The sequence below is a fragment of the Neomonachus schauinslandi genome, chromosome 1, assembly GCF_002201575.2.
Source record: "Neomonachus schauinslandi chromosome 1, ASM220157v2, whole genome shotgun sequence".
Taxonomy (NCBI): Eukaryota; Metazoa; Chordata; class Mammalia; order Carnivora; family Phocidae; genus Neomonachus; species Neomonachus schauinslandi.
Genome location: NC_058403.1, coordinates 162,719,282 through 162,744,792, shown reverse-complemented (window position 1 = coordinate 162,744,792; position 25,511 = coordinate 162,719,282). Strand labels below are relative to the sequence as shown.

Here is a 25,511-nt window from a genome sequence, read left to right as displayed (position 1 = left end):
CACTTGCTCCCTCCCACCACAGGGTCTTTGCACATACTATTCCCTCTGCTTGGAGAATCTCTCTCCCTTTCCCTCTTCTAAGATGCAGAATCACAATGAATGTGACATTCTTAAGTATAGATTGGCGAGTGTTTATTTCAACCACACTACAAGCAGAGTTATTGTTGCTGAGGTGATTGCACAAAATGGTGAATTACTCTTGCCTTGATTTACATGGTGTTTGAATTCTAGGAAAATTCAGTGTGTATTTTTTAAAAAGTGCGGAAATAGTTTGTGTTATTATGACAAACAGATTCTAACCTCAGTTAAGTCTAAAGTTTTTCACCTACAAGAATGTTTAGTAGAGCCATTTGTTGAGAGTAGCACAGGGAGCTTAGCCATTCTGGCCTCCATCTACTCAGTGCTAGTCATGCCCCCATTTATTGCAACCACCCCCAGGCACCCCTGAGAGCCACACTGCCTCTGTTGAAAATGCTAGTCCACAGTGTCCTGTTTTGTGTAGCATGCACAGATAGCGAAGCATCCCTCTAACCCACCACACTGGCAGAGTGGGGTATATGGACATCAGAGCAGGAACATGATTACAAACCTCTGCTCTGTGACCACTCAGGGTCCCCCTTCCTCTGGATAATGTATGTCAGAGAGAGAGACAGTCCCTGCTGAACCCAGGAGTCCAGAGCTAGACTAGAGAATATTAATATGACCAAAGGTCTCACTCACCAAGTGCTGACTCTGGGCAGGAACTGTCTCATGTGATCCTCAGCTCAGCCCTCCAACATGGCACTTTTGCTACCCCTATTTTATAGATAAGGAAGCTGAGGCTCAGAGAGGTGAAATGACTTATGTAAGGTTACACAAGCTGGAAGGGACACGGCTGAGATTTAATATACACCATCTGGCTCCAGAGTCCATGCTTTGACCATGCCATCCTACTGCCCACTGTGAGCACCTGACACTTCGCCAAACATCCATGCTCCTTCCTGGCATGAAACCACAGGGCAGCCCTGTGAAGAGAGAGCATTACCTTCTCTACAGGAACATTGCCCTCTCCAAGAATCCATTTCCTCCTCTATAAAATGAATGTCCTAATTCCTGCCTTAGGTACTAAGTAGGATAAGATATCTGCAGCGCTATTTTTTCTCTTTTTATCATTATTTCAATTTTATAGATGAAATTCAGAGAGGAGTCATAGATGGAAAGGAAAAGAGCCAACAAAAAATAAATTTTGATTTTTTTTTTCTAATTTCAAATTGAAAGCATGTTCATGATAGAAAAATGTGGAAATCTTAACAAAGGAAAAACTCTGCACTCCAAATCTGACAACACTTTGGGGTTCTCCTGTCAGGATTTTCCATGCATATATATCCATATTTGTGGTGATGGAAACCAGATCAAATTATCCTTGGTATAGGCTGCATTTTTCCATTTACAATAAAGCATGAGGAGTTTTTCTGCCTCAGTAAACAGAGGTCTCAATCATGAGTTTTAATGGCTGTATGGTATTCCACTGGATGGATGGACCATAATTGATTTACTCTGCTCACTTGTCAGGCTCTGAGTTCGTTGTTTTTAACACTCTACCTCAAAAACTGCTCACAGCACCTCTGCAAAGTGGGCTTTATCAGGGCCTCCACTTGTGGCTGTGCAGAATATGCACTGCACTCCTGCAGAGGGCACTGTTCACATAAACAGCAGCCCTAGGCTTTCCTGTGCCCATTGTAGATGAGGACCCCGTAACTCAGAGCCTGAAGTGGTTCGCCCAAGGTCACACAGCTCATAGGTGGTACAGCCTGGCTCTAGCCTTTTCTGGCTCATCTTCCTGTGTTGCTACTGGTACCCAGCAGGTAAATCTGCTCTGTGCCCCTGTTGGGCAATGGGGGTCAGGCTAAAATTCTCCTTAGGAGCCTCTGCCATTTGGAGAAATTGCAAGTTGCAAGTGAATGTGTAGCCACCTCACCTGGCTCAGAAGGACCTGGGCGTGCTTTCTGATGAATGATTTTGGAAAATACCTAATTAGATGGCAGAATGTTCGGTGGAATGTCCCAGCATACCTGGAAACTGAGCCAGGAAGGCAATGTGCACTCCTCACAGGGCTCAGGTTTTGTCATGCTATGATCCCAGCCCTGAAATTTGTGGCCCTTACCCACATGTCGCTTGGTCTGTTTCTGTGATTCTTTCTTTCAGGTACCCTCTCCTAGAGGTTGAGATTTTAGACAGCCTTATAATTGGGTCTTGCTTTTTTATCCAGTCTTGATTATCTATGTCTTTTAATTGGAGTATTTGTCTATTTTCATTTTGTAATTATTGATGTGGTTAAGTCCTAAATTCTGTTTCGAGACAGAAAATGTCAGAATGATCATCAGAAATGGAAAGTGTCAGATGTGTGGTGGCAGGATTAAGTGATACCTCGTTAACTCTAGGTAGACTTTGATGAGTTATGGATGTGTATTTTTGGCCCAGCTGCTTAGAAAGTAATAATAAGAGGTAGAGCCACAAAACTTAGATGAAATACTATTGAATATTTAAAAATATTGATTAGTCCAAAAGAAGGCAAGAAAAACACAACAGAGTAAACAAACAAAACCCCAAAAAATTCAGAAGGGACAAAAATAAAACAAATATGAAATGGTAAACTTACCCCCCCATATCAATCATTACATTAAATGCAAATGGACCAAATACTCCAAGTAAAAGGCAGAGATTATCAGACTGAGTAAAAAAGCAAGACTCGACTCTAAGCTTTCTAAAAAGAGACATTTTAAAGACACAGATAAAGTGTAAAACAAAAGGAAAAAATATACTCTGTAAACAACAAGCATAAGAAAAGTGGTTTTGGTATATTAATATTAGACAGAGTAGACTTCAAGTCAGAGTATTACTAGAGATAACAGGGGAGGCACTTCATAATGTTTATAAAGGAGCAATTCATTTGTAAGATATCTAATCTGTAATGTGTTTCTACCTAATGACAGACATTTAAAATACATGAAGCAAAGGGTGACAGACTAAAACGAAAAATAGACAAACCCACAACCGTAGTTGATTTTAACATTCCTTGCTCACTAATGTTAAAACAACTATACAAAGTATTAATAAAGATGTAGAGATCTGAACACTATCAACCGACTTGGCTTAATTGACATTTCTAAAACACTGCACCAAACAACTGCAAAGTACAATTCTTTTCAAGTGAACATGAAACATTCACCTAGGTAGGATATAAATTGGGCCATAAATTAAGTCTCAATAAATTTCAAAAGATTGAAATTACAAGGTATATTCTCTGACTACCAATGCATTAAATTATCCATAAGAAAAATGTATCTAGAAAATCCTCAAGTATGTATAAATTAAGCAACACATTTCTAAATATCCTATGGGTCAAAGAAAATATTTCAAACTACGTAGCGAAAATACAACATATCAAAATTTGTGAGATGCATTTAAAGTACTTACAGAGAAATTTATAACTTCGAATGCCTAACTAGAAAGAAGGATTTAAAGTAAGAAAAATTAAGTTTCTATCTGAAGAAGCTGCAAAAAAGAAGCATAAACTAAATCCAAAGTAAGTAGAAACAAAGAAATTTGTAAGACATACACACAATTCTAAAGCCAAAATTTGGTATTAAAAAAGATAACAAAATTTATAATGCCCTAGCAAGACTAGTCAAGAAAAAAAAAATGAGAGAAAACACAAATTACTAATATCAGGAATGAAGGAGGAGGTACGACTACAAATTCTACAGACATTAAAAATGAGAATAGGAAATATTATGAACAACTTCAAGCTAATATATTTGGTAATGTACATGGACAAATGTAATGGACAAATCCCTTTAAAAATATAATTTACTCAAATGACTCAAGAAGAAATAGAAATACTGAATAGCTCTATACTTTTAAAAGACATTGAATTCATTATCAAAAATGTTTCTACCAAGCAAACTTGAGGCCCTGAAGGTTTCACTGGTGAATTCTACCAAACATTTAAGAAAAAAATAATATCAGTCTTATACAGAGTCTTTTTAAAAATTAGAGGAAATAAGACCTCTGAATATCTGAGTACTATGACAGCTGTATAGCTAATTATATCCCAGTTTTCTCCCCAAACAATAAAAGAACAAGGAGGGAAAATATTTTTTATACAAAACCACGTCCCTGCATAACTTGAAGACAGAAAATGTTGAAGCTACACATAGCTGTTAACAAAAAGAAAAATTATCAATCCTGGTGCACAATCCCTCCTGCTACCACCTATGCCCTCACAGCTGGTCAGGTAAACTCAGAAAAACTGTGGGGAAGACAGAAGACAGAGAGGCTGATGAAGGGAACCTAAAAGTGATTTGGAGCAAACACCAGAAAGATTAAATCCAGAAAGATTAAATGTAAGTCTGAAAATGCTGGAAAAGATCCAGACAGATCCCATAGCAGGGACAACAGAGAGAAGGGATTCAGTGTGTGATTTAAAGGAGCAGGGACCATTTATAGGAACAGACAATTTAAAGGAGACACTGAAACACAGAACTTCTGGGGAAGAAAAAGGCAAAAAGAAAGGGAGAAGTACCCTTTGACAGATGGCGAAGAGAAAACCAAATAAAAAGAGATAAAATAAAGTCCCGCAAAAGAAAAGAGAACTGTAAAATTAGGGTGTGGGAAGGGGAAATCACCCTCCCCGTACCATCAACACAAAACGTTGCTAGAACTACCTGGACTTTGCCATACTGACAAAAGAGGGCACTGTTAGGTTGGGAATCAAAAAAATACCCAAGAACATGAACCTGAGAAAAGTCAAGTCCATACAAAACTGCAGAAAACAGGAATAGAAATTCCCCACATATCAATGACCATGAAATCAACCATGAAATAGAGGAAAATTTAAGTCAGCACTCCAGAGAGAATTAAATATACCCAAACAAGCATCTGAGAGGTGGGGGGTAAAAAACACCTTGAACCTGGAATTTTAAAACTAACAAATGGGGGCGGGGGAGAACAGGAATAAATGAGGAGAAAGTTGATTGAACTCAGGGGAAAAAATGAGAAAAAAGAAAGATCAAGCTATCTTAGAAATGAATAAATTACAAAGTGTTCAATGGAGAATAGTCACAATAAAGGAGCATTTTAAAAAGGAAAGAAAACAAGAAAGTGAATAAAAATGGCATAAAGAAGTAAAAATGTAGAAACAGAAGACTAGCAAAGAAGAAAATATTCATATTATAGAGTCCCTGAAGAAGAAAAAGAAAACAATAAACAGAGTAATATTTAAAACTATAATCGAAGAAACAGAAACAGAGAAAGAGCCCAATCTATACATTGGAAGGACTTCTTAGGTACTAATGAAAATTCATCCAGATTGATCAACTCCAAGACATTCTGGTAAAGATACTAGCTTTCAAAGATAAAAATAAAATCCTCAAGGCTTCCAGGTGAAAAAAGATTAAATAACTTATAAGGGCAAAAGAATTAGATGGATATCACACTTTTCAAAACCAACACACAAAGAAAAGCAACTATGAAGCAGCATTTTTTTCTTAAATTCACACAAAGAAGTGTGAATCAAGGCTATAGAAAATGTCAAGGCTATAGAAAAACCATTTTATTTATTTATTTATTTATTTTAAAGATTTTTATTTATTTATTTGCGAGAGAGAGAATGAGAGACAGAGAGCGTGAGAGGGAGGAGGGTCAGAGGGAGAAGCAGACCCCCCTCTGAGCAGGGAGCCCGATGCGGGACTCGATCCCGGGACTCCAGGATCATGACCTGAGCTGAAGGCAGTCGCTTAACCAACTGAGCCACCCAGGCGCCCTATAGAAAAACCATTTTAAACAGAACATTCATCAGTGTTTTGGAGGAATCTACTAGAGGGTGAGCTTCATCCATACCAGCAATGACTGGGAAAACTTCAGAAAAAGGACTGATGGTAAGCACTTAAAAATATTTAAGTATACGTCTAAGACCAAAGCAAAAGTGGGGAAGAGGATAGAGGACTAATGTAGAAATATGCTGTGTACTGTTAACAACGTGTAGAAATCATTGAACTAAAAGATGGAGAGAGAAGACAAGAGGAAGATAGAAAAAGCTCATTGTTGTGTGGACCATAAGTGGTGTCAAATGGTAAGAGGTGGGGGTGGGGAAACCTAGAAAGCCAGGCAGTAAAGGTTTAAATAAGAAAATAAGGGTTTAAGGGCATTTTTAAAAGTTGTAAAAATAAAGGTAACCACTAGAACAAAAACATAAACCTTCCTAAATACCAAAAAACATTTACAAATAAAAGGACAAAGAATATACAACTCATAGAGAAACATAACAAATATTTTAAAATACACATAACCATAAAATATTTTGTCAAAATATCAGTCATATTGATAAATGTGAATGGGCTTAACTCCTCTATTAAAAAGATTTTCAATTTGCCTCACAAAATATGACACACATACATATATATATAGCATATGTAAGAGATACACCTAAAACAAAGTGACTCATAAAGACTAAAAATAAAGGGATAGACAATGAAAGCAATCCTGATGTTCGGCAAAGTAGAATTCAAGCCCCAAAGCATGAAGCATTACAAAGGACATTTTTTTTATGGTAAAAGCTACAATTTGCAATAAAGATATAACACATAAAAATAAATACACCAAATAACACAGCAATAACCTTTATGAAGCAAAACTGCAGGAAGTACAAGGAGACATAGATAGAAATAAACTAACAATATGAGAAAACTATACTAAACACATTTATCAATAAAAGTGAAACAATGACAATAAATTAATTATATCCCCTGTTCAGAAAAACAACAACAAAGTGAACCAAAAGAAAGCATGAGGAAAGAAATAATAAAGAGCAGGAATTAATTAAATAATTATAGAGAAATAGTAGATCTAATTAACAAATTAAAATTCTGGGTCTTTAAAAATAAAAGTATATAAATTACCATATTGACAAGAAAAAAAGAGAATATACAAATAATGAAATAAATATTAAAGGAGAAATAACCATTGAAGCAGAAGACATTTTTTTAAAATCACAAGAGACTGCTTTATAGTCTTCTCTATACATAAATTTGAAAACTTAGATTAAATGGAAAATGGATTGCCACAATCAACCGCATTTGATTTAGAAAGCTTAAACAACCCAATAGACAAAGTTATTGAGGAACTACCCCACCAACAAAACAAAACAAAACAAGAAACAAAAACAACACTAGGTCTAGATGGTTTTTCAAATAATTCTCTCAAACCTTCAAGGATCTGATAGTCCCAGTACTCTATAAATTATTGAAGAACATTGAAAGGGAAGGAAAACTTCTCAACTCCTTATATGAAGTATGTGTAACACTGATACCTACACCAAATAGGGCAAAGAAACAAAACGTCACTCATGCATACTGATGCAAAAATAGTAAATAAAATATTAGCAAACCCAAATCGGAAACATTAGAATCCAAAATCACATTAAGAAGGTAATATACCATGTCCAAGTTGGATTTACTCCTGGAATAATGCAAGGTTGGTTTAATTCTAGGAAATCCACTAATATTGTATACCATATTGATATCCCAAATGAAATAAATTACAAAATTATCTTCATAGATATAAAAAAGTCTTTGAAAAAATTCAACATTAATTCACAATATAAAAATAATCAAGTAAATGGATATTGAAGGGTATTTTTTAAATGGTAAATATGTATGTGTGTGTGTATGTAAGTTTAAAAAAGCAAATATCTGTAGTATCCTACCCATTGTGTAAGAAAGAAGGAGATATTAAAAAAAAAAAGCATGTCTGCTCATCTGTTCAGAAGAAATATGTAAAGGATAAACTAGAAAATAAATACAATGGTGACCTACAGAGGATGAGTGGACAAGGGATATAAAGAAGGGTGGAATTAAGTAAGGATGAGAAAGAAACAATACTTCTCTTAGTATATTTTCATTAAGTCTGACTCTTAGAGAACCATGGTAATAGTAATATTTTACATAGCACCCAAAATAAACAGTTCCTTTTTGTGAGTGGAATTAAAAGGGAATACAGACAGTAAGAAATGAACCTAACTGTATTATGAATGAATAATGTAACCACATTGAAGAGAATGTGAAAGAAAAAACCTAACCTAAGTAAATTTCAGTAAACAGTATTTGGACTGTACATTATGAGGCTAAAAACAAAAATTACTGTACTATTCTTTTGTTTGTACAGGGGTATGGGTTTGTAATTCTGTAACTATTGTATGTGTATGTGAGGATTGAACAAACAAGTCAATAAAGATCATTAGAGACAGATTTTTCGCTGAGAAAGGAGTTACAAATAAGGAAAGTGGAGAAGCTACAATGAGCTGTATTAGAATTTGAGGTATCAGGATAGACTCATGGGTTTTATATATATATCCTGATAGATATAGAAATATATATATGTGTATGTATGTGTAGATATACATACATAGGTCTCCTAGCTTTGTGTGCTGAGAGGGCCTGCAAGGAGTGATACCCTGGTAGCCATGAACATACCCAGAAACCAGATACTGGTTTCTGAACACCACTTTCCATGAAAGGAACCAGGGCTTCTTGAAGAAGCAGTTGATTCCAGTGCTGGGGCAAGACATGATGAAGCTGGAACATTTAGTGGTGCCAGAAATAAGGAAGTGCTGAGAAAAAGGATGAAGGCATGTCAAAAGGATATATGAACCAACTTGAAGAAGCTCCTAGTAGCAAAACCTAGAACAACTTGAATAGCAGAATAAATAATGATAGTAGTGGATTGTGATCCATAGAATAAACTGAATACCCAAGAGTCCATACTGAAATAAATAAAAATTGAATAAATAAATGAGTGTGAAGGGACAGCTCTTTCTTACAAAATAATTCTAATTAATAAAGTATAGAAGGAATGAAGAAAATAGAAACCTGTGAGGCAAACACCACAGGAATAATTGTTGCAAGGAAGATCTACCAATGGATGCTAAAATCAGTGCGTATAAGTTTTACTTGAAGCAGGATATTTTCATAATCTCAAAGTATCCTACCCAGGATATTTATCAGTTATAAAGAGAAACACAGTAACTTTACAGTGGAGAAAACTGGCATTCACCAACTTAACCAAGTGATCAAGGTAAGCATCACCAATACTAAGGTTTGTGGACATCATGTACCCCTCCCAACATAATGCACTGAGAAGGACACAGCATCACTTCTATGATGTTCTTGCCCCCCAAACATGTATAATTTCTGTTTAATAATGAGAAAACGTCAGACAAACCCACACTGAGGAACATTCTGCAAAAGAATGACCAGTACTCATCAAAAATATCAAGGTCATGAAAGACAAGACTGAGGAACTGTTGCAGATTGGAGGAGAGTAAATAAATACATCAGTGAAGTGCAGTGTGGAATCCTGAATTGGATACTAGGACAGAAAAAAAGGACATAAGGAGAAAAACTGGTAGATAATGAAAAAGGTCTGTAGTTTAATCAATAGTATTGCACAAATGTTAATCTCCTGGCCACTGAATATTAAATACTTGACCCTCACATCAAAAACAAAGCAAGGATGTATGCTGTTTCTGCTTTTATTCCATATGGTACTAGAGTTCTTAGAGAGTGTAATAAAGCAAGAAAAATAAAATAATTAAGATTGGAAAGGAAGAATAAAAACTGTATTTATGAATGAGCATGATTGACCACTTAGAAAACCATACAAAAATTAAGTGAACTTAGTAATGTCACAGAATAAAAGGACAGCAAACAGAAACCTATTATATTTTTTGTATGCTAGCAACAAACAAGTGGAAAATTTAAAACTTCTGCTCTTCAGAGGATACCATTAAGAAAATGACAAGGCAAGCCGCAGACTAGGAGAAAATATTAATAATACTTCTCTGATAATGGATTTGTATTCCAAATATATCAAGAATTCCCACAACTCAGGAAAAAGGAGACAATAAAAAATGGGAAGACTCAACAAGGACTTTGCAAAAGATTTAAGAATGGAAAACAAAGATATGTGAAGAAAACGCCACATCTGATATTATCAAGTGTTGGCACAGATGTGGAGCCACTGGACCCCTCAAACATTACTGATAGGAATGTAAAATGACAGCTACTTTGGAAATCAGTTTGGTATTTCTTAGAAAGTTAAACATATGTTACCATATGACCCAGCAATTCCACTCCTAAATAAGATGGGCAAAGCTAGTATGAGGTGAAAAAAAAATCAGATCAATGGTTGCCTGGAGCTAAGACAGGGAATGGGGAGAGAGGGACTACAGAGGAGCCCAAGGGGGCAATAGAAATGTTCTATGTCTTGAATGAAGTTATCTGGGTATACATACTTCAAAACTCATTGAACTGTGCACTTAAAATGAGTGCTTCTTGTAGGTAAATTAGACTTTAATAGGGTTGCTTTTAATTAAGGTAAAAAAAATAATGATCAGAGTTAATGTTTATTGAACATTTACCTTAAGTGCTTTCCATATTCTGCATCATCTTACTGAATTCTCAAAACCACTTTATTAGGTAGGACTTTATTATCCCCATTTTTCAGCTGAGGAAACAGATAGAGATCCCAGTAAAGAACAAGAATTTGAACCCAGACCACCTGACTGCACAACCCGTGCCCTTGACCACTGTGCTACAGGGCTAGAACATCAGGTATCTCTCCCCTGATATTAATAAAGCTCATCCTCAGGACATGCTAACCAAGCTCTCTCTTTGGAGCAGCCAAAATAAGTGAGTGTGGACCTGGGAAATGAGGGGAGGAACCACAGGAAGAGGTGGCCTGGGGTAGAATGGCATTCATCCAAGCCTGGACTCTTGCTCCCGCGTTGGAATCACCTGGTGCCTGGTCCTTGCCTCACCCTAGACTGACCCAATCAGCATCTCTGGGGTGGGCCTGAGAATCTGCATTGTATTAAGAAGCTACCACCCGCATGTCTGCCCCAGTGAGAACAATAGAGACAGGACTGTGCAGAGGGAAGTCTGGGTTTAAATCCTGACCCCTCCTGACCCTTTCTTACCTCTCCGCGCCTCACCTGGCTCATTCCCACCATGGGCATCATAATAGTACAAACTGCGTAGGGTGGCTGGGAGATTCCCGTGATTTGAGGGAGAATTAGGCGTAGCACCTAGCGCAAAGGAGGCACTAGATATATGATGGATTAAAATAACACTTGAACGAGGGACTGAGCTGCACCCAGCACCTCTCTCTCCTTCCTCTCTAGGCCCCGGCCTGGCCTTTATCGCTTACCCCAAGGCAGTCACCATGATGCCTCTCTCCCCACTGTGGGCCACCTTGTTCTTCATGATGCTCATCTTCCTGGGCCTGGACAGCCAGGTAAGGGGGGACCCCAGGCTGGGATGGCAGGGAGACCAGATGCTACTCTTCGGAGCAGCTCAGGGGACTTACCAGCACCTTGGTGCTGGTTGTCAGGGCCCTGCCCACTGTCCCCACCCTGCTCTCCTCTCAGCAGGCCGTGATCTCCACCATCACCCCCAGACACCCCTGTATAGCTCCTTCCACATCTTCCCAAATACACTTTTCCTTACCTGGAATTCCCAACTCCCAATCTAAGTTTTTAAAAAATTGCTAACTACTTGCATTCTGTGAACATATTTCTGCCTGATAGCACCACCTAGCAAGCTGAAGAAATTCTCAGAGATAGGGCTATGGTTAATGGTATCCAAGGCTCTACCACCACGTGTCCCTGTCCCTGCCAAATCATGGGGGACACAGGAGCACAGAAAAGTACCTTCTCCTTCCTTCCTCCATCTCTGTTATGGCCCCCCTGACATGCTCCAGGTGGCCACATGGGTCCTCGGCACCACCATCAGCTCCCAATGCCTGCTCTCTCATTGTTGCTGATAGGGCTCTCCCCACCCACCCTCCACTTGGCAGCCTGCCTTCCTCAGTGAAGGCTGTATAGTTAGAACTAGCAATTTATCTGTGCACATTTTCCTTTATCTCCCCATGAATGCACGCACTTCATCTTCTCACACTGTAAAACTCACCGCAGCCTGCCCTCCCAGCCCTCCTCCAGTCCTCTTCTTGATTTTCCAGCCAGAATCCCGGTGGCTTCCAGTCACTCTCCACTCTCTGAAATCTACCCTTTTTCCTGCTGTTCCAGCGCGGCGGGTTTCCTTAAGAGCCCCAGTGAACATCTACCTAGAGCCAGCGGCTCTGCTATCAGACTCCGTTGGCAAGGTGCTGTCCTCTACCCATAACCCTGTGCAAGTCGCTTAGCACCCAAGCCTCATGGCCAGTGTGTCTGTCAACCCAGCCAAGTCCTATTTTTCCCCCGGATGATTTCTCAGAAATTGCTAAGCCGAGCTGCTGAAGCACCGGGTGTTTCTGCTGATAATCTTCCCTTCCAGTGTTGCAGGCAGAGGCCTCGGGAGGGATTGGCAGCTCGTGCGTGACAGTGACTGTCCTGCAGAGGGAGGTGGGGGCTGGGGCCTTGGCTCTCTGGGTCCCTGGGTGTGTTGAGCGGAGCCAGCACTTGGGCTGAGATGCTGTGTTAGCAAGGGGGACCTGGGGGCCTAGTGGGCAGATGGCAGCTCTTCTTACCCCCGTGTGCGCTGCCCTTGCCGTGCCTGGGCCACACCCTCCATTCTCTGTCACAATAACCACATGGACTGGGGGGGGGCCCCTTTTGTCATCCCCATTTTGCAGATGAAGAAACTGAGGCTGAATGAGTTGCTGGAACATGTACCCAGGTTTTTGTGCCTCTTAGTCCACATGCTCTGATGTCTCTTCAGTTTGGGTCCTGGATAAACAGCCTTCCCTGAATTGCATCTTCTTCCTTCCCTGAGGACCCTGGAGAAAGGAAGACTGCAGCCAGCCTTTCGGTAGAGGCAGGGTAGCTCGGAGGCTAGGAACCTGGGCTTTGGAGTCAGACAGGGCTGGGTTTGAGTCCCAGGTCCATGACTTTTACCAGCCGTGTTGCTCTGGACTAGTCACTTCACCTCTCTGTGCTTGGTCCCTTTGTCTGCCAGTGAAGCTGGAAATACCTTTCCTGAGGAGGTAGAAATGAATTGGAAAGGATTTGGGGCCAAAAAATGGCTCCAGGGAAGGGAGTGTCTCCACATGGTAACCAGCAAAGGAATCCTTTACTTCTTTTACTTCCCTCCAGTCTTGGCGGTCCAGCACAGTGGTTAAAGCCCAGTCTCTAGAAAGATTGGTTCCTACCCAGGCCATATCACTGAACACCTCTGTGCCCTCGGGCAGGTGGCTTACCTCCAATGCTTCCACTCCTCACTTACAAACAGGGATACTAATTGGATTATAGAGATTAAATTAATCTGTTAACTGCTTAGAAAAGAGTCTGGCTCACAACAAGCACCATGTATTTGCCATTATTTATTATTATTTTTATTAATTTATTGAAACCTTTTCTGAGCATCTCCTCTGTGCCACTGGGGATAGGTGAAAATGGCATCACCCCTGCCCTCTAGGATCCCACCTTGTAAGGACATAGATATAAGCTCCATGGGCACCATGAGGTGAGGCAGGGGGTGGCCTGGGTGTAGAGGAGAGGAAAGGTCTGTTCTGCCCAAGCTGGGGGCAAGGACGAGCAGTCAGGAAAAGGCCTATGCAGGGGATCTGCCCACAGTGCTGGGAGAACCCAGGGAGGGGGCTGATGGGTGTGTTGGGATATTTGGGCTGGGTGTTGATGGGTGAGTAGGAATAGAATGGATACGGTGTGTCTGGCCCAGTCTCAGCATGGTGGGATGCAGACACTTGGTGGCTCAGGCTCTGCTGTCTTAAGCCTGCGCACTCTGGCCCAGCCCACCGAGTCCCATAGCAGAAACATCAGAGCTGGGTGCTGGCTCACCTCCGATTGCTCTCCACCCATCAGAGGGGGTGCTTGCTCAGCAGAAGCAAAGGACGGGAGAACTCTCACAGTCCTAGAGAATGAGGAACTCAAGCCCTGCTCACAGAGCCTGACCAGAGCCTGCCACTAGCCGAGCACTCAGCTCTCAGGACAGTTGCAGAGCCTCCCATCTTGCCTCCCAGACAGCGTCTCCTTTAAGTTGTTGACCCCAGAACAGGGCCCAGCACATAGGCACATGACAGGAAGCATGGGGGAGAAGGAGTACTAGCTTTCAAGTCAGGAGACCCCAGTTGAAGTCCTGACTCTGCTACTTCCTCGCTGAGTGACCTTGGGCAGGTTACTTCCCCTCACTGAGCCTCAGTGTTCTCATCTGTTACATGGGTTTGCTGGAGTTCTGTAAGTACCAGGACTGTTGTTCTTCTCAGGCCTTCTGTCAGTGTGAGTGTGGAAAGGAAGGTAAGGCCCAGTGGGGGGGAAGCCCAGGGCTTAGGCCTATTGTACTTGTCCAGAGCTGAGGCCACTAAGAACAGACTTTCTCTCGGGCTTGACACGGTCCTATCTGCCCTGTGCAGTTTGTGTGCGTGGAAAGCCTCGTGACTGCTGTGGTGGACATGTACCCCAAGGTCTTCCGGAGGGGCTACCGGCGGGAGCTGCTCATCATGGCTCTATCCATCATCTCCTATTTTCTGGGCCTCGTGATGCTCACGGAGGTGAGTGACATGGAAACAACTAAGCGACGTGAACACGGTAACGGGAAGGTTAAGTGCCTGGGCTCTCGGTTAGGCAGGTCTGATGTCAAATCCCAGCTCTGGGATCGGTCATGTGACCCCGGCCAGGTCTAGTATTTCTCTAGGACTCGTTTTCTCCTCTTTGCGAATATCATTGGAAGTTCTCATTGAGCCCTGAGCACAATGTCTTCACATGTGTGAATGCTCAGCTCACGGTCACCATGGTCATTACCAGAGGGGAGTAAAACTCACAAAGTGAAAGACTGGGGTTATCTGATAGTCATCCACCCTTACAGTACTTCTGGGTGAAAGGGACAGTGTCAGCTATGGACCCCTCACCCAGGTACTGCTCTTGGCAGTTCAGAGCAGGCTTTTCTGGAATATCACTGAGAAGAGACATGCATGAAGACATCTGGCACCTCAGGCACTGTGTGTCTGAACCCCAGCCCTGTCTCTGCTGGACCTGTGAGTGAGGAGGGTTTCACCATGACCCCCCACATTAAGACTCATGACACCATGTTTCTCTCCCCTCCTGCAGCCATCTGTCTAATAAATACTTTTTCAAGTACCTTGGGAAAGTGAAATTAGATATCTTTCTCCCCACACTGACAAAATTAATTAATTTAAAAAAACAGAAAACTGTTGCCCAACAAGAAGAGGTTTTACAAGACACATGGAAAGAAATGAGGGAACTCCAATCCATTGAAGCAGCTGAGGTGGTATTGAGGTTGGTCTATGGATCCTCTTCATCCTCTGCTTCTCAGCTCAGAGGCTGTCTCCTGAAAGGCTCCTCTGCTTTCTTTCCTCAAGCACTTTGTTCCAGGCTCAGCCCAGCCTTTCTCCCACCTTAGAATGAACGCTCAGTTCACCTGTCTCTCCCCACACCAGGCTCCGAGGTCCATGAAGACAGGAGCTGGCCTTGCCCGGCTCTGTGCCCTTGGGTCCTGGCAGAGGGTAGACACTCAGGGCGTGGTGGCTGGTGTTATTACTGCTCCTAGTCATTGTCACATTAATGGGAGTGATAATCAGCTTTGAGCAAATGAATGGTATGGCACTTCCCGTTTCCATCTCTCCACTCCCCACACAGGGAAACCAGCCCTGAACTGAGCAGGGCTTCATTAAGTGCTGATTAATTACACGAAGTAGAGTCTTTGTCACATAGAAATTGGGGGGTTAATGTGACATGTTAATGAGGCTGATGGGAACAGGGCTCCAAGAAGAGCAGGCATTGGTATGGGTGTCCCTGGCTTGGAGCAGGCAGGCAGAGGACCCTCCAGGACCTCCGGCCCTGGGAGCCCCCCAGCCCTGGGTGCCCCCCCATGTTGCAGAGCCTCCATGCCCACCCTTCAACCTGAAGCCATGGGTCTGCCCAGGGGTGCCTTGTGGCTCCTGGGGCCCATCAGGGAAATGCACTGTGCTGACCGTTAATCAGCAGACACTTGGGCTTTGCATGCCAACCTTCTGCCTCCATGCAGGAATATCTGTGAGTGATTGCACCAGAGAAGTTAAAATTGCCAAATGGGCCATGTCGGCCTCAGCCTTCACAGTAATTGCTGGCAGGATCTTCTCCCTCATTTATATACATTTAAAGCTCGGCTTTGGGGAAAAAATAGGCCACAGATTTTTTATCTTCCACCACGGCAGGTAGAGAATTCTAGGTAGAGAATTAAGAGCCTGGGCTATGCAGCCAGACCACCGAGATTCAATCCTCAGTCCCACGACTGGCTATCCGGATGACCTGCGGCAAGTTTTCTCACTGCTCTGTGCCTCGGTTTCCCCTATGAATACTGAGGACAGCAGTTGTGCCTGCCTTGTTTATACACGCTGTAAGGATCAAGCAGACTAAGACATGGGAAGTAGTTCAATCAGAGCCTGGTACTTGGAGAGGGCTACATATGTATACATGATGTTCATGGAAGGAGACACTCATGGAAGGAGATGTTCATGGAAGGAGACACATGTTCCTCAGGAGAGCCGTTAGGAGCATCGTCTGAGCTTTTAACTCAGAAAGCCAACCACATTCCTAGTCACAGAGAAGCCTCAGACCTGCTCCTTACTCTCACAGCCCTGAATATCCACCCCATCCAGCACCAACAGGAGGCCCTAGACCAGATATGTCCCATAGATCCCCTTTGTTTCACCCCCACTGTGTTTTTAAGAACATGGAGAGGTTACCAACAGTTAAGAAGAGAAAGACTTCTCGTGAAGATCTGGATTTCTGGCATCTTCTGGAAAAATCTGCAGATCTGGCTGCACCCAGGCGTGCCTCCCCCAGCAACTTTCACCCGGCGTTCTGTGGCCACGTGGGGCCTGTGCTGGCCAGTTAGCGCCAGCCCCACCACTTCCTGGTGTCACACACCGGGCCCACCTCTTTCCCTCGTGTTATCTGTCTGGCCCTCTGGGCATCGAGATGCTGCCCCAGATCCAGCTGAAGACATGAGTGAGGAAACAAACAGTCCCAGCCTATGTGTGGTCTCAGAGGGTAGAAAGAGGCCCTGGAGGCCATGGGAGCACAGGCTGGAAGCTTAATTCTGAGTATGTCCCTGTGGCAGACACAGGAGGCTGTCCAGGCTTTGTCCTGGACTCTTACCTCCCTGTCCTGGCATTCAAATGCCTCCCCCAACCTGACCCTCCTCCCCTTTTCCACTTTTATTTCTCCTGCTGTTGATTGTGTCCCCCTCAGGGTTGTCATGTGTTGTAAGATTTCCTATAGAGATCCCAACCTTTCTGAGGGCTGCAGCTAGCTGCCTGCCCAGATGCCATCCCTCCTTTTTAGAAACCTTCCTGGGTCACCTGGGCCAGCTAAGCTTATAACTCCCAGGCCTTCTCCTCCCACACTGGCAGGAGATACAAAGAGAACTGGTGTGGGGGCCTCCCCAGCAGAAGCCCAGAGCTAACAGAACAGCTGATGGGAAAACTTTTTTAAAAAACTGTGAATCCCTAAAATGGCCCTTTAGGCCTCCCTGCAGAGGCCTAAAGAGAAGATAAGGCTGTCAAAAAGGCTTCTTGGAGGAGGTGACATTTGAGCTGAGCTGTGAAGGAACTTACCAAGTAAAGAAGGAACAGCACATGCAAAGGCACAGAGAGGAGACTATCCCTTAGTCTGTCAGAGGGAAGCATGTGAAGATCGGCTGGGAGGAAGGAGAGACAAGGCCAAGTGAGAGGGCCACTCTGACTGGCAGGCTTATGGGAGCCAAGGGGTAATGTTAAACTGTGGAGAGACATGATTGGATTTGCATAGTAGAAAGGTCCTAGTGAAAGCCTATGTTTGGGGAAGGGGGTGAGGCTCGAGGCAAGGAGGCCAGTGGGGATGCTGTTAGAACCATCAGGGAAAGGGGCTGAGGCTGCCCGACCTCAGTCTCTGGTTTTCTGTGTTGTCTCCAGCCTTTGGAAGGAAAAAACAAGACAAACCTTCCCAAGCCCAGCAACCCCAGAGGGTGCTACCTTAGGGGGGGCCCAGGTGCAGAGGGTGTGTCGTTTGGGGAGACTAGGAAGAAGCAGTCTGCTCTGGTGGATGTGACTCCTGGCTGATGGTAGCCACAGGGCCAAGCAGAGGGCCTTTCGAAGGCCAGCTGTCCGACCCTGCTCTCCTGTGTGTCTTTGCATCCCTCTGTCCACATGTATGTCCTCCCGCTGCACAGGGCGGCATGTACATCTTCCAGCTCTTCGACTCCTATGCAGCCAGCGGAATGTGCCTTCTCTTTGTGGCCATCTTTGAGTGCGTCTGCATTGGCTGGGTGTATGGTAAGTAGAGGCTGGACATACCTGCGCCCAAGCAGCCTGTCATGGTGCCCAGCATATGGACGCCTGTGGCCTAGGTAGGCTCAGGTTCTCTGCGTTGGTCTCCACCTATATCCACCTCTTCCTCCTTTCCTTCAGGGGCTCGGCCTTTCACACTTGTCAGGAGAGCTTCCTGTTCTTATACTCCTGCGGCACAGGGACACAGGGAGGGGTTCCAGACTCAGGCACTGTGACCTTGGGCCAGTGCCTCTGCCTTTGAGCCTCAGTTTTTCCATCTGTAAAATGGGATATTCCTCACCATGTCTCCAAGTAGGAGATAGTGTGGGCAAAGCAGCCAGCATGGTGCCTGACCCTCATTCAGCACCTGCCTTCTGGTCCTCCTATTTCCTAAACCGAATGAGTGGATGAGGATTGCTGGACTCAGTGATGATGGATATTCCCACTATGAGCCTAGCTTGGGAACAGGCCGCCCTGCGGGCTGCCCCACTCATTAGCAGCCCAGCCAGGCTGTCCCCTTCAGAGCCTTGCCCCCTGCCCCCATGTATGTCAGCCAGGCCTTGGCCCTGCCTCTCAAAGGGACCATCTTCCACCTTTCTCCCAGAAATGTTTCCTACTCACTGTTTCCTGGGCCTCACTGACCAAGGTCAGAAAGGGTCTTCCCAGCATCGGACCAGAATTCCTTCTCCTGCAGTATATTCTGAAAGCTCACATATGTAACATCTTGGTAGTTGTTAAGTGGTAAATAAGGTCCCTGCCATCATTTGTCTGTCGGGCTGGGGAAAGCAAACACTCCTAGCCTTCCCTCTGGAGTCTTGTACAAAAATTCTCTGGGGTGTGTGCCTGTCTGTTTTATTCTGGACAGGAAGCAATCGCTTCTACGATAACATCGAAGACATGATTGGCTACCGGCCATTGTCGCTCATTAAATGGTGCTGGAAGGTTGTGACCCCCGGGATCTGTGCGGTAAGGGCCCTGCCAGAAGCTGCCTCCAGCCCACTCACCCACTTTCCCCTTCTAGCACCACAAGCCTGGCTGAGGCTGAAACTGAGGACGTGCTGACCCCCTGGGAGACCCTCTGTGCATCCAGAGAGCCCAAGGCACCTAACAGCTTTCTAAGTGGGAGTCATGGGGACAGTTTCTGGGCTTGGCCAGGGAGGGGCCCCACTGGGATCTCAGCTCTGCCACCGCCTTGCTGTGTGACCATAAGCAAGCCCCCTCCCTTCTCAAAGCCTCAGATTCTATACCTGCAAGCTAAGTGGCTGGGGCTTGTCTCCATGAGGGCCAAGGATCCTATGAGAGACAACGTTTAGCTTTGCTGTTAACAGAGAAAGCCACAGAACTGAGGTAAAATTGGGGCTCATTGCTCTGCCCCTCAAGCCACACCTTGGAGAGGAATTTGTGTTTAATATACATAACCCCATTGCTCTTCACCCAGTTCTTGGCACTGAAAATGTCTCAGAGCATCTTCACAAACCATCATGGTTCTGCAAAGTCCACTTTGAAAGAAGCCCCGAGAAGGAGCTAGAAAATTCCCAACTGGGCAGAGGCTGGGGATAAGGCTTCTGGGGCAGGAAGGGTCTCACAGCCCTGATGTGGTGCTGGGATCTGTGTGAGTCCATTCCCTGTGTGAGCTGACACAGGGCCTCACCTGTCCAGGGCTGTCACATGCGGTGGCCCCTACCCTCACTGGCTTCCTGCATGCGGGCCTGTGCCTGGGCCCGTCGCCGAAGGCTGGCCCCCAGGGACTTCTCCCCGTCTCTCGGCAGGGCATCTTTATCTTCTTCCTTGTCAAGTACAAGCCTCTCAAGTACAACAACATCTATACCTACCCCACCTGGGGCTACAGCATCGGCTGGCTCATGGCCCTGTCCTCCATGCTCTGCATCCCACTCTGGATCTTCATCAAGCTGTGGAAGACCGAGGGGACACTGCCTGAGGTGAGACAGCCCAGGTGGCGGGGGGGGGTGGCGGGTTGGCAAGGACGGCTCTGAAGGCGCTGAGGCACATGCGGGGTCTGGCTCTGCCTCGGGTGGGCTGAAGAGCAGGAACAAGTCCATGGGTCTTATCTGAGCACTGGGTGTGTGAAGAATGAGCCCCACGTGTCCCCTGGGGAAGCCACGGCCAGCTCCTCTCTGGCAGGTGTTCATTTTTGCCATTGTGTGACATCATCTCTGTGAGGCCTGGAGGGTGAGCCAGTTTCTCTGAGTGTCCTCATCTGTAAAATGAGGACAACAGGGGCGCCTGGGTGGCTCAGTTGGTTAAGTGACTGCCTTCGGCTCAGGTCATGATCCTGGAGTCCTGGGATCGAGTCCCACATCGGGCTCCCTGCTCGGCGGGGAGTCTGCTTCTCCCTCTGACCCCCCTCCCCCTCCTTCTCTCTGTCTTTCCTTCCCTCTCAAAAAAAAAAAAATTTTAAAAAAAAAAAAAAAAAAAAAAAAAATGAGGACAACAGCAGTTCCTGACCTACAGAGGTTTTTATAAGGACTCAATGAGTTCATAGAGGGAAAGGACTTAGACTGGGACCTGGAACAGAGTGACGAAGCGTTAGCTTTTACTGTTCTGTTAGTTCACAAAGGACCCCATCCCCAGGACAAAGGGAGGGGTCTGACGTTGGAACATCTATCCCACGTCATCACCATGCTAGACTCTCTACATGTATCTCCCTTAGTCCTCTGAGCAAACCAGGGTGCTGGCCTCATTTTCTGCCTTCAATAGGTAGACTGACTGAAGTTCAGAGCAATGAAATCGCTCAACCAAAAATTAGCATCACACAGCCAAAACTTAGCAAACCAAATTTTTAGAATTGAGATATAATTGACATATAACATTATATTAGTTTTAGGTAACAACATAGTGGTCTACTATTTGTATGTCTAGTTAATATCCCTCACCACAGTTACAGATTCTTTTCATGTGATGAGAACTCTTAAGATCTATTATCTTAGCAACTTTCAAATACACGCTACAGTATTATTACCTATAGTCACCATGTTGTGCATTACATTGCCATGACTTATTTATTTTATAACTGGAAGTTGTACGTTTTGGCCCCCTTCACCCATTTCACCCCCCATCCCTCCACCCACCTCTGGCAACCACCAGTCTGTTCTTTGTACTTTGAGCTCGGGTAGGTTTTCTTTGTTGTTTGTTTGTTGGGTTTTTGTTTGGTTTTGGTTTTGGGGTTTTTTTTAGGTCTCACATATAAGTGAGATCATACAGTATTTGTCCTTGTCTGGCTTATCTCACTTAGCGTAATGCCCTCAAGGTCCATCCATGTTGTCACAAACAGCAGGATTTCCTTCTTTTTTATGGCTGAGTCATATTCCATTGTGTATACCTACCATAACTTCTTTATCCCTTCATCCACTGATGGACACTAAGGCTGTTTCCATGTCTTGGCTGTTGTAAATAATACTGCAGTGAACACTGGTGGGGGGGTGTACATACCTTGTCAAGTTAGTATATTTCTTTCCTTCAGATAAATACCAGAGTGGAATTGCTGGATCATATGGTAGTTCTGTTTTTAATTTTTTGAAGAAACTTCATACTAATTTCCATAGGTGATGCCAAATTTTTTAAAAACAATTTTATTAAAGTATGTTTATGTATCCTAAGATTCACCCATTTCTGGTATACAATTCAGTGATTTTTGCAGTAACTTTCTGTGTTCTGTGTTCTGTGTATTATAAACATCACCATGAATCAGCTTGAAAACATGTCCATCACCCTTATAAGACTTCTCATGCCCATTCACAGTTTACCCCGTTCCCACCCCAGACACCACCCATCTCCTTTCTGTCTCCATAGATTTGCCTGCTCCGGACATTTCCTGTCAGCAGCGCCCTATGTGGTCCCTTGGTGGCTGGCAGAGTTATAAGCCACACCATCCTACTCTAGAGCATTCGCTGGCTCTACTCTCCTTTCTCACCTGCTGGCACATCAGATGGTTTGAGTCAGTTTCTCACTCATTTAGCAAACTGCTGTGTGCCAGAAACTGTTCTGTTTACACACATTACGCCATTTAATCCTCATAGCGGTCCCGTGACGTGGAGGCTCTTATTGCCCCCACTTCACAGATGAGGAAGCTGAAGCATAAAGAAGTGAAGCAACTTGTCCAAGGGCACACAGCCTCAGAGTGGCAGAGCAGAAGCTCTGAGCTCTCACCACCTGAGTTTCGCTGTCTCTTTCCTCTGCTAGAACTGGCCACCCTCCATTGCGGGTCCCTGTCTCTGCTCCACCGCCACCCTCCAGAGATCTCAGGGGTTCACCTTTCTGTCCCAGAACAAGGCCAAATGGAGATGGGAGTAGATGTGTGTGCAAACATCCAAATGTGAGTGCCAGCTCAGAGTCGGCTTCACTCAGCCCGCCTGCCCACTGGAGGGCCTCAGCTCCAGAAAAAAGCTACATAGCCAGTCAGAAGGACCAAGCTGAGAGGGAAGGTCTCTTTCTCAAGCCTGCTCATGCCCCCTGAGAAGGTTTCCTTGGCTCCCGCAGGGAATGTAGGTCAAGGGCAGTTGGTTAGTTCTGATCTGGAACCAAACCATGTCCTTGGTCCCTGCAGGCCCCTCCCCCTGCGTGCCTTTGGTATTCAGGAGTGCCCAGTATCCCCTTGTGAATCCTCCAGAGATTAGCTCAGGCCTGGCATGGAGGGGGAGAGGGTGGGCAGGTGGAAGGAGAAGCTACTTTCGTGAGCTTTTTCCATCTCCCTAAGCTCACGCACCTGCCTCCACAGAAAGCAAGGTTTATTAACGACAGCAGAACTGATTTCCAGGCCTTCCTTACTGAGGAAACGTGTGCCAGTTAGTTCACCTCCCTCTGTTTCCAGAAGGTTCTGCCAGCTGACAGGAAGGATCTGGAAGGAAAAAATGGGGTCAGTGGTACTTACCTGAGAGAACTGCTTTGAAGATGGATAATCTGTGCTAATCTGTGGCAGGGTCAACTAAACTGAGCCTTGTGTTAATCCTAGGAGGCAGGTGCCCTTGTTCTCCTTTGACAGATGAGGAAACCAAGGCACAGAGAGGTTAAGTTTCTTGCTCCAGTGAAGTGACAGAGCTGGGATTCAAACCCAACTGCCCGGCTCTGGAGCCCATGCTCTCTATCCTCTTCTGTGTGGTGCCTAGCACATAGAAGATGTGCAGCATGGGGGATTTGGCCTGTTAATCCCACCTGGGCTGTGTAGGTTCAGCCTGTTAGGCATGGCAGCATCTGGAAGAGAAGACAGAACCTTGATCATGAAAAATCAGACCTCCAAAAGTCTTTGCAGGCTTCCTGGGAAAGGGTTTATGCCCAGAAAGGACCTCCCAAATCCTGGTCCAGTGCCTTTCCCTGATGAACCCTGTGGGGTATATGTGAACCTGAGGTGTGGGGCTCCAGGCAGCACCGTGGCAGCAGAAGCCTTTGTCAGGAGTCTGCCTGTGACTTCTGCTCCCTCCTTGGTACAGTAGGGATGACAGCCACACCATCCGTGCCCAGCCCAAGGCTGGCTACTTTGCGAGGCGGCATGGGGCCACCATGGCTGTGCCAATGTTTCCATCTTCACGCACGGCCCAAGGAGCAGACGCCACACACCACATGTTCCCCTGGACAGTGGCCCCATGATGACACCCTTTTTGTGGGAAACATACCCATTTATCCAGCAATCACAGAAACAGTCCTAGAGGTTACCATAGCTCACTCCTGCAACACCCCTCTCAGGCCACTATGTCCTCCCAGTCCACAGAAGAGGAAAACGCAGCTCCTAGAGGTTAGGTGAGTTGCCTAACAGAGCTAGTGAGTGGCCGAGCAATCAAAGCCCAGCTGCTCTGTCTCCACTGGAGGGAGGGTGAGGCAGTCAGCCCCAATTACACCTGCAGTAGTCCAGGGACAATGCTAAGCCCTTCTGTAAGCCATCTCCTCACTCCTCAGCAAACCGCAGGAGTGGGTACCTCTGTTGTCCCCATTTTCCAGAGGAGGAAACTAAGACCCAGGGAGGTCAGTTCATCATGCAGAACAGAGCTCTAAGTAACAGCGCAGAGGCCCAGATCTTGGTCTCAATGTCTCTGTGGCCTGCAGTGTCCACCCATGCAGTTGGGAGAGGCCAAGCCAGGCGCCCGGACCCTGGCAGTCCCTCTCAGACCGTTCTTCTCCTCTCCAATCACATAGAAATTCCGGAAGTTGACCATCCCCAGCGCTGATCTGAAAATGCGGGGCAAGCTTGGGGCAGGCCCACGGACGGTGATGGTTAATGACTGTGACGCCAAACTCAAGGGCGATGGGACCATTGCAGCCATCACAGAGAAGGAGACACACTTCTGAGACACACCTGCCACCTCGGATGCCTCTCCTTCCTTCCCTCCCCCGACCCCGTGTGTATAAATGAATACCTGAGACACATACTTCCCCTAATGATAGAGGCTTGCTCGTTTTGCACAGGATTTATTAACAAGTTAATTTTAAGGTGGCCGTGTACACTCTGGTTTAAAGTCCCATTCCCCTCCTTGCCCCCAGTTATCATGTAAGTAACATTATGAAGAGATAATACTGTACAGGGACTAGCAGAATCTTCCATGCTAGGACGGTTTTAACCAGTGTTTTCTAAGGGTTAGGGAGAAGTTGTATCATATGGTCAAACTTTTATACTTGGGCTGTGGGGCAGGTGGGGTAGGAGTGATGCCTGATCTCTGTCAGCCTTTTAGCTGACCGCTCCATGTCCCATGTTCCTCCCTGACCATTGCAGCCCCTCCTCCATGCCCCCGGGGAGGGCTTTGCCTTCAAATCCTGCCTTTGCCATCCCCAACCTCTTAGCAGTGGGTTTGCAGACAGCAAGGATGTGTCAGAGAAGAGAGTGATCTTTCTGCCCTGATCCCACTAAGTGACCTTGGGTGCTCCCATCCCCTCCCTGGGCCTCAGTTTCCCTGTTTCCCAAATGGGGAGGGCTGGATCAAGTGATCTCTGAGGTCCTTCCTGACCTGGGCAGGTCTCTTGGGGATTGTGTTGGTATGGTTTGTTGGGTGGTGGCTGCTGGCCGGCAGGCCTGACCTTGACCTTTAATTGTTCTGAAGGCTCTCCCTGCTTATTTAAAATCAAGTTTGTCATGGAAATGATGTGGTGTTTCCCCCTTAAACTCCAGGTTGATGCATCTGTGAGTGGCTCCATTCTCTGGAGTCTGGCCAGGTCCTCAGCCCCCGTGACAGGGCTCCTCCTGTCCTGTCCATCTGCTCTTCCTGTCGTGTCTG

The 25,511-nt window shown here is 45.1% G+C and overlaps 1 protein-coding gene across 1 annotated transcript in view; it reads left to right on the top strand.

Annotated features, from left to right (window-relative positions):
* The window catches only part of SLC6A11 (solute carrier family 6 member 11), a 125,445-nt gene extending 100,317 nt beyond the window's left edge, over positions 1-25,128 (top strand). The window contains exons 9-14 of the mRNA XM_021694958.1: positions 11,219-11,331; positions 14,401-14,538; positions 18,198-18,300; positions 19,160-19,260; positions 20,064-20,234; positions 24,439-25,128. Of these exons, the coding sequence (XP_021550633.1) occupies positions 11,219-11,331; positions 14,401-14,538; positions 18,198-18,300; positions 19,160-19,260; positions 20,064-20,234; positions 24,439-24,591 (779 nt within the window). The 3' untranslated portion in view covers positions 24,592-25,128. The remainder of the gene's footprint in view (positions 1-11,218; positions 11,332-14,400; positions 14,539-18,197; positions 18,301-19,159; positions 19,261-20,063; positions 20,235-24,438) is intronic.
* The last annotated feature ends 383 nt before the right edge of the window (positions 25,129-25,511 follow it).